General features: G+C 48.4%; 1 protein-coding gene and 1 long non-coding RNA gene across 2 annotated transcripts; one reads left to right on the top strand and one right to left on the bottom strand.

Moving 5' to 3' along the window:
• Nucleotides 1-220: 220 nt before the first annotated feature.
• Nucleotides 221-4,157, top strand: LOC142560594 (dnaJ homolog subfamily B member 4-like). Its single transcript, XM_075672805.1, has 3 exons — nt 221-645; nt 2,006-2,881; nt 3,295-4,157. The coding sequence occupies exons 2-3, from the start codon at nt 2,012-2,014 to the stop codon at nt 3,529-3,531; spliced, it is 1,107 nt and encodes a 368-aa protein (XP_075528920.1). The 5' UTR covers nt 221-645; nt 2,006-2,011; the 3' UTR covers nt 3,532-4,157.
• Nucleotides 1,512-8,319, bottom strand: LOC142560596 (uncharacterized). Its single transcript, XR_012823399.1, has 2 exons — nt 7,982-8,319; nt 1,512-1,667 (listed from the first exon to the last, which is right to left on the bottom strand). It is a non-coding gene; the product is annotated as an uncharacterized LOC142560596 (long non-coding RNA).
• Nucleotides 8,320-9,332: the final 1,013 nt, after the last annotated feature.

Raw genomic sequence — 9,332 nt, 5'->3', positions numbered from 1 at the left:
CAATATAATGTCCTAAAGCCTAGGTTTTTGTCATAAAGTGGATAGTTTTGCAAGCTCTGTAGATTCTAGAAAGTACTGGAATGTTCGCGGTTCATTGAAGGATCATTGTTTAGAGCGCCACCCATAGTGTCAGTGGGATGTCCGTAAACGACCGTAGCTGCGCCCGGCCAAGAAACCGAGGCGAGCCTGTGATCACGATGTGGAGCGACCGTTCGGCAGCCCTGCCAACTGCTCTGAGGCGTCACAGCATCGCGATATATACGTGATATGATGCGCCGACATTCCCTCACTCACTCACGCAGTGTGTGCAAAACGTTCGAGTCTTGTGTCGCGCCGAGTAGGTTTGCCTGCAGCACAGCGACAGTGCGGTCAGCTGATATCTTCACAGTAGTTGCCGTGCCGGCCACTGGAGGATGCCACTTGCCTGCGTGACGTCACTTGTCGGACACAACGTCACGGATAGAGTTTTCGAGACGTTTCTGGAAGCTCGTTTCCAACGTATATACCCGTTGGCCGCGCAGTTGCTGTGGCATAGAAGAAAGATTCTTCGTTTGTGTGTATCCACATCGATACGCTTTTTTGGATTACTGGACTCGCAAGAGTACCGACCTTCATTGACCTACAAGTCTACCTACAACACCAAAGGTAAGCTTGTTGTTATTGAATTTTCTGCCTTGCTAGCGGTGGCTCTTCGCCCATTAGTATACCCAGGCTTGTTCACGCTGTTGTCGTTCCTTGGCCCGAATCGGTGGAATGGTAATGTAATGACTTGCTGTCTAACTCGCAATTAACGGTCAGTTTACCACAAAAAGAAACGTAGTGGTGCAGCTAGCTTTACATTGTCACTTTGCGATTCCTCCCGCCATTTGCCTAGGCGTTAGTTCGATTCTGTTAGCGTTAAAGCATTCTTGCATAATTATTAATTACTTCGCATTCATGGGATCACACTATCATGGTTTTAGGCATTGTGATCGCGGGGTTTTTTGGTGGCTCGAGCAGCGGTCCAAGCGTTTCGCATGGTCTCGTTCGCGCTCGGAGTTCATCGGCTCGTAAAGTGATCGCACATGCAATGAGCTCGAATTGCTCGCGGCCTAATGGCTCTCAAGTTAACCCCTAACAATTCTTTGGCGGGGCTGTGTCAGTTAAGTACGCGAGTTCGACTAGTAAACAGCTGCTACCTAGCGCGCCGTCAAGTTTCAGCGGTTTGTGCCGTATGCCCTCCGTGACATTGGACGAGTCGCCGCCTTCCACGAACCTTCGGCTAGTGCGACTCTGTCAGTTGCCCCGTCCGTCAGTGGAAGTGCGGCTACGCTCGCAACAGCCTCGTATACATTTCGAGAGTGCAGCTTCGTGCAGACGTGGCGTCTTCGGTCGGGCTTATCGCGTGCCACCAAGCGAGTTTTCGAGAAACTTGAGGCGTTGGGTCCGTCAGAATAAAGTTATGCAGTCTGCAGCGAGTCTGTCCTTGGAGGTTGCGGTTCTTCTTTTTTTTTTTTTCTTTGTCCGAAGGCAAGTTTTGGGGCATTGCGCAACGCTGACACCATTCGCCTCCGGTATGCGCACATTGCGGCAAGACCGGGCTCCTTGCCCGGTCAGCGCGTTCGGTCGGGACTCTGCTCTCGTAGAACATTCTGGGCGCGGCCTAACCCTTTCGCCAGGGTTATTTCCTGCGCAAAAATACAATAACAATGAACTCGTAAATGTCGTAGGTTTTTATAATTGGCCCATGCCTTTTCAATCGCAGCGTTATGTGTAGTGTAAGTTCGATCGACTCAAACAAGCAACACTTCTGTATACCTGGCTGCAGTTCCGCTTGGCCATGCGTCCCTAATTTTATTCGACGCTAAAATACACTATTTCGAGAAAAGATAGCGGTTTTAGCTGTCGGGTTAGACTTGTGCAGCTCCGGCCTACGGAGCACGTATGTCTTTTTTTCTTTTTTCTTTCTTTTTTTTCATTCTGAAACCGCTCGTGTATGCTTACCTCGTTCCTGTCATCTTTGCAGGAGACGATGGGTAAAGACTACTACAAGATCCTCGGCATCAGCAAGGGTGCCAGCGACGATGACATCAAGAAGGCCTACCGGAAGCTCGCCCTCAAGTACCATCCCGACAAGAACAAGTCTTCGGAGGCCGAGGAGAAGTTCAAGGAGGTTGCCGAGGCGTACGAGGTGCTCAGCGACAAAAAGAAGCGCGACGTGTACGACCGCTTCGGCGAGGAAGGCCTCAAGGGCAGCGCCGGCGGTGGCGGCGGAGGACCCAACATGCCTGGAGGCCAGTCGTTCACCTACACCTTCCACGGCGACCCGCGGGCCACGTTCGCCCAGTTCTTCGGCACAGACAACCCGTTCGAGAGCTTCTTCAACTTCGGCGGCGGACCCGGGGGCCCCGGCGGCATGAACATGTTCTTCGGCGGACCCGGTGGGGGCGCCGACGACGACATGGACCTGGACGGCGACCCCTTCGGCGTGCCAATGGGCGGCGGGAGACCCGGCGCGAACCCGTTCCGGTCCCAGAGCTTCACGGCGGGCGCCCGGCCGGGCAGTGGCGGAAAGGCTCAGGGCAGGCAGGACCCTGCCATCGAGCACGATCTGCACGTGACACTCGAGGAGGTTCTCCGCGGCTGCACCAAGAAGATGAAGATCAGCCGGAAAGTCCTGGGACCGGACGGCCGCACGCCCAAGCGCGAGGAGAAGGTGCTCACCATCAACGTGAAGCCCGGCTGGAAGGCCGGCACGAAGATCACCTTCCAGCGGGAAGGCGACCAGCTTCCCGGCACCATCCCGGCGGACATCGTGTTCATCATCCGCGACAAGCCCCACCCGCAGTTCAAGAGGGAAGGCGCTGACATCCGCTACACTGCCAGGCTCACGCTCAAGCAGGTAGGTTCTCTACTCCATTCTTTTGCGACGGGTTTCTCAGTTTTATCTGCCCCTCCTGAAGTAACTTTAGATGCTAAGGTGGCAATAGCAAGATAATTTTTTCAAAGGTTGATCTGGTACTTGGCACTCATAACGTTGTAGAGACTTGGCTAACAATGTTTTTTATCAGCTTTCCTGGTGAGCTTACTTGCTTTACTGTTAACCTCAACTGAGCTGGTATTTCTCCATAAGCACAATTTTCTGGACCAGGTAAACACTATACAGACTGTAGCTTAAGCCTCTAGTTCCTAGCGCTAATGATAAATCTTAATTAACCTTTGCACTACATAGCCAACTAGTGTTGTGCTAACTTCGCTAGGTGCATGTCGCTTGCGACAGCAATACTGAATGTATGTGCTCCCGTTTTCTTCCAGGCTCTGTGTGGAGTGACAATAGAGGTGCCAACATTGACCAAGGGCAAGATATCTCTGCAACTGAAGGATATCGTCAAGCCCACAACAGTCAAGCGGATCCAGGGCCAAGGCCTGCCGTACCCCAAAGACCCAACAAAGCGTGGTGACTTGCTTGTTGGCTTCGACATCCAGTTCCCTGAGCACTTAACGGAAAGTGCACGGCAAATACTCTGGGACACGTTGCCTCCCCATGTCTGAGCAAAGCCGCATGGATATTTGGCAAGAGGACATAACGTGACTTTTGTAAAGCCCTTCCTAAGGTCGCCAGCTGGGGATGACTGTCACATGTATTTCTGTGCAACATTAGGACTGGAACAAATTTTTTGCTTGGACGGCTTTATGCCTCGACAGAGCCCCCACAAGGACATACTGGTCTTCTGCAAGTCTGATGGACACCACAGGCTGAAGCCGGCCCTAGAGTGCAACTCTTGTAGTGATCCATGGGATCGCTGCACAGGATGCCTGGCCATGCTGCAGACTGGAAGACTGCAGTCAGCACCAAGTGTGACTGCACAGCACCCATGCCTTGTGGGTGCCATTGCGTCATCGCATTGTAGGATCTCTCGTCTTCACATGCTTTTATAAGGTTGGCAGACGTTGCAGCCCTATTTGCATTTCACGGTGCGTCAAGCCACTTGTCCAGTGAAGTTCCCATGTGCTGCAGTCGTCTGCCCTTGTACATAATGTAAATAATAGCATGCACTTTTTTTTTTTTACTTGTGTGCACAGATATGGGCGCCCAAAGTATATCTGTGGCACACTAGTGATGCTTTGTACAGAGAGTACTCTTTGTCGCTGTAAATAAACACTTTGCTACATTGTGATTTGCTTTCTGTTCTTTCAACCTGGTGTGACGCCTCCGCGCTATTAACATAGGTGATTGCTGATTGCTGCCGCACATGTATAACACGTATGGCTAGGAACATAGCTGTTGTGGAAAGAACGTCTCAAATTGCTGTCCTGATTTGCAACCTCTTTGCAAACGGGTAAAATGGTGACAGTCTTGGTAGAGCAACTTTTCCATCTGCCAGCAGTGCTGTCCTACATCAAAGCGAGCAAGGAAGGGTGGCCTTCGAGGTCGTTATGCACTGCCGCAAGCTTGGGAGGCCACAGTTGCGTTTAACCAACGATGGCTTGCACACTAGCTGAGAAATTTATCTCTGCCTGCTACTAGCCCCACAGCTTTTAACTTTGGTAGGAAACTATTGGCTAGCTTGTCCTGATTGCAGCTCTTGGACTCGATAGCAACGACAATAGAGGCTAAGTGTGCCTTTTGCCCCTCTGTGCATATGGACACACTTCTGCAAGCAGGCACTTTGGCTACACACTGGAAAAACCAGCAGCTGAGAGCAAATTTTATTTCTCCATATGGTCGCCTCATAAGTGTGGTGCTTTTCTTTTTATTATGTATCTCTTATATGATTGAATTGCAAACTTCGAACTCCTGCAGGAACTGCTTAAAAGTAGCGCGAAATTCATGGAAGAAAGGAACATTTAACAACGCAGGCAGATACTGATTTCGTCAGGATTTCATTGCGATTCCGCATGAGGACACTGCACTCATTATATTTGAAAGATGCGTTCCTATATTTTAAATATGCGTAATATAATGTGATCATGCTCCAGCCTTAACTGAATAGACTATAATCAAGATGATATTCCTAAGATGTGCTCCTATGTGCAATAAAGTAGAGAATGTGATCACGCTCCAGCCTTGAGTGAATAGGCTTTAATCAAGAGTATGGCTTAGTTGTCTGAGCACTAGGAGAGCGATTGAGGGTCGGAGCAAGAAATACCAACCAGTCCACTGCAATGCTTTGAGGCGGCAGTGATTTCCCTACACACCTCCTAAGGGGTGTGTAGACCCCCCCCCCCCTTGAATCTTTAAATTTTACTCTTGTCAATACTTGTATTAAATGTCTGGGCAGCTTGGTCAAGCACCAATAAAAGGAGGAGTGGAATACCATGTTACCATCTAAAGCAAGACAAAGGGAAAATATGCACCTGTCTACTTTAAGGGGTTTCACTCCTAACCAGGGACCAAATTTCTCTGAGAATATTAAGACTCGTAGAAAGCTTTAGCTGCAGTAGACATCAGGTTAAAAGAAAAAGGATGTGGTTCAAGGCACAAAACTATAAATGGAGAATGTCTTTAAATACAAACAACGCTAATCGTTATTGGAAACAAGTGATACAACCTAAAGCAAATTTTATAACGAAATAAAGCCACCTTTGACTTAAACTGAGTGTAGTAAACACACATATAATTTACTTTCTTCATTGATTCGGGGCCGTTCTTTGTTTACAACTCTGATCTTTGAAGATGTTCTTTAAACATCTATATTTAAAATTGGCGAGGCGAAGGGCTATGGAAGCTAATCCTGGCGTTTTAATAAATTGTGAGCGTCAAAAGACAATCGGTGCCCGCTTTATAAGTACTGCATAATTCCTGTACTCCCTAAACATTGTTTCAAAAACTTAAATCTCGTCATTGGCCCTGCCAACAAGTTAGACAGTGTCCTTATAATTTGAAAAATAGTGAAACATTTAAAAACTGAATACCAACCTTTTTAGGTAAAAACTGAATTTCTAAAAAATAAGTTTTTTTTTTTCAGATTAAATAGAAAACACTGCCTCCCAGGTGTACATAGAGAAAATGGGAAACGTACGTCACGGGGATGCGCATTTGGTTAAAAGACGTCTGTTATTTAACTAGTGGACTAAGGAAGAAACAGTTTGTATAGTTTAGCCTCCCCTCGATTCGATTCCTGGGGAAACCCCTGGTTAGAGGCGTAGTTTGTGCCTCAAACCACTGCATTCTTGCAGGTGGCGAGGCCGGATGTAATGAGCAGAACGGATACAGCGTTTATCATGTGAACTACTGCAACGATTTTGCTAAGGTTTGTCGCATTATAAAAAAAATAGTTTCAGACTGTAGCAAAGGGAGGATTTATGTAGGTAATCGAAGTTTTTAAGAGACATTTAAAAATTAAACATTTCCAATAAACTCTCCTATCAAGTTTAGAACACTGTAACTCAGCAATAAATAACAAACAATACCAAAGTGTTGTAATGCATGTAATAATATATCTAAATTGGGCAACATTGGTGTCTCGTACACCACTCCGATAAAGTGCTGTAAAGACGTGGACGCGTGCTTTTCTTTTTTTCTTTTTTTTTTTGCGTGCACCTTCAAAATTTGCTTGCCAGCCATTCAGATTAGCATTATGGCGTGTCATGGAACATTAGCTTGCGGTAAGCCGCGCGATGAAAATGTGCAGCAACGCTGGCCTTTTCTTACTGGCAAACGTGGACCACGCGTGGTCGTCTGTGATGTGCTGTGCGGTGAAGCATATCGGCCTTTTCATGGAAGTGTGCCCACATTTGCTGTGGTGAAGTGTGCGGGGGGAAACGCAGCCACGATATCGGCTCATCTTTGCGTAGGCAAACGAACAACTGTGTGTGTGTGTGTGTGTGTGTGTGTGTGTGTGTGTGTGTGTGTGTGTGTGTGTGTGTGTGTGTGTGTGTGTGTGTGTGTGTGCGCGCGTGCGAGCGCGCGCGCGCGCGCGCTCTACGCGATTACCACTTCGTTTGCGAGACTGCACGAGTGTTCCGAGTAACTTATAAGCCAGCCGTAGTGATCAGGCGCCGATAGAACGTCAGGAGCCGTAATGAGTGAGACGCTATGGTTATTGGGGGCAAGGACTTATGGAGTCGCCATCTGTCGGAAGCGCCTCCCTTGTATAGCACGAGGGATAACGCAGCGAGCTCCTCACAGGTTTTGCTTACGGCGCTCAATAAAAACACCACGTGGCAGCCCTCCTATACATTTCTGCAAGTACTCTCAAAACGAGGGGAGCTTTTACTGTCAAAACGATAATCTTGGGCAAACTGAAAGCACGGAATTGTTTACAGACGCTATCTCTATACCGAATATGTACAGTGAACGCCACTGCACGCGGTCGCCGCGATGGAGTCTCCCGAACCGGATTCTTGCGTGAAAGGTAGGCAAACGCCGAGAGCAAGCTATGTGAAATATGTCCTTATAGTGGGCTGTCTGTATAACCAAATGGAGCATAACAGAATGAAGCCTCAATGCAGCGATCGCACGGGTTCGCAGCGACCGACTTCGCGTCTGCATGCATGTTCGCGCACAATGTTTTGTTTTCGCTGTGAGCGCGTTTTCGCACCGCGCCGTGAGCTTGAGGCCGCAGCATATGAGCATTTGACAGTACACTAGCAGCCATTGTTGTGTGGACGATATTTTTCGTTATGAATAATTTCGTTATGAGACTTCGATGCCTGCGGCGCCTGTGATGTGCCGTCGCGACGATTCAATCTTTTTTTTTTTTCTAAATTCTTGGACGTTTCAATATTATTTATCAAGTTGCGTCGCGCTCTGTTTATCGGTCTTCTCAGCGTGCGATTTCCCTCCGCTTCTATTTCGTAATCTGCAGTGCATTAATCCATAACGCAAACATGAGCATATGTCATGCCTTTCTTTTTTAATGTGCGTCTTACCGCTCCCTTTCCGTTCCAGTGAACTTGTCAGTATCTAGCATCAACAGGTTCATAGACCAAACCATCATGACATTAGCCGGGCAGCGGGCGCGGGCGAGCGTCTCGGTGCGCTTTTTATGCTACTCACCGAACATCGTAGTCGCGGCGCCGTAGCAGAAAAGTTCCTCGCGTCTGTGCTTGCTGCATACCCGAGTTGTGGCCGATGGCTGTTTGTTGGTTCTAAGTTTCGCGAGCCAAGCTTCACGCAGCTCCTTGTCCTGCGGCTACGTGTGAATAAGGCACCGGGCTCCGTTGCGTACGTCCGCGGCACTGCGGCACCGAGCAGTAGCCTATCATGCTGCGCGCCTCCAGAGGCAGCCCACTACCTATTATAGTACTTTCAAATGTTGTGAAGCAGACACCCCAGGCGGTAAAGCCTCACCACTTAATCGGAACCGCAGCGCAGCTGGGACGTTAAACTTTCGTTTTCAGCTCGCATCGGCAATTCCGGAGCAGCCAACGCGGCCGCTGTGTCCGCGTGATCCCTCACGCCGCGTCACGCCGACGGTGGCGCCAGCGTTTCCAGTGGTGGAGCTCGGCCCCAATAGTGAGCGGATGTATCTCGGTGCCATCGGCGCTGTGTGCAGAAAAAAATAATTAAGAAACCTTAATTTGAGCATAATCTAGCGACTGAAAGTTATCACTATTAGCGTGTTTGGCCACTTCCGAAGCTGCCTGCGTACATTTCACCACGGGTGAGTGCCCGCATGGCAAACAACTGAAGCTAAAACCGCTGATCTCGCGGGACTCTGGCAGAACTGAACGTTTTTTTTTCTTATTTATTGTTATACTCAACTACATGGCGTGGACTTCATGCTGTGGTGATGCACATACGTATACGCGCGTGTAAAAGCCGCACCCGTGTAAAAGACGCACCCAGAACTTCGTAAACAAAAAAACATCGCCCGTGAAGTATGTTTAAAGATTACCAGCGTATAGGCCGCACCCTTGGTTTTTAGAAGGTTGGTTTTTAAGAAAGCTCCGGATTAATTTTGGACTACCTGGAGTTTCTTACCGTGCTTCTAAAGTACGCTAATAAGTGTTTCTGCATTCTTCCCTGATCAAAAATTTTTAGGCACCGGCATTGGTACAGTTCTGCTGTGCGGTGAAGCAATTCGTCTACGGCCGATAATTGTAGACGAATTTATTCTTGTGTATCGTTTAGAGCTACAGCGTAAAATGAGTACCTTCACGACAGTGCAATACATTTTCCCACCTTTCGAAGCGCAATAGATTGTTGTGGCTGTTCGATCTACGGAAGAGGCACACTCTTACGAAACTTTCGTAGATGCTGTCACTTCAACAAACAAAAAAAGCAATATGCCGGAGTTACGTTCGCGGCAGCTGACATACAAGCAGCGCTCTTACGCAGTGAAAACATGTCTTCTTTATTTTTTTTCGACCAGCGCCAACTTTGTAGGTACAGCGGATGAGAGGGG

This window comes from Dermacentor variabilis, chromosome 10 (genome assembly GCF_050947875.1).
Source record: "Dermacentor variabilis isolate Ectoservices chromosome 10, ASM5094787v1, whole genome shotgun sequence".
Lineage (NCBI taxonomy): Eukaryota > Metazoa > Arthropoda > Arachnida > Ixodida > Ixodidae > Dermacentor > Dermacentor variabilis.
The sequence above is the reverse complement of the archived record's forward strand: the minus strand, read 5'-3'. Positions and strand labels throughout refer to the sequence as shown.

What these genes read in the sequence shown, in the direction of transcription:
- LOC142560594 (XM_075672805.1), top strand. Translation starts at nt 2,012, where the DNA reads ATGGGTAAAGACTACTACAAGATCCTCGGCATCAGCAAGGGTGCCAGC. An exon ending in CCAGGCTCACGCTCAAGCAG is followed by an intron (nt 2,882 to 3,294) that starts GTAGGTTCTCTA and finishes GTTTTCTTCCAG; the next exon opens with GCTCTGTGTGGAGTGACAAT.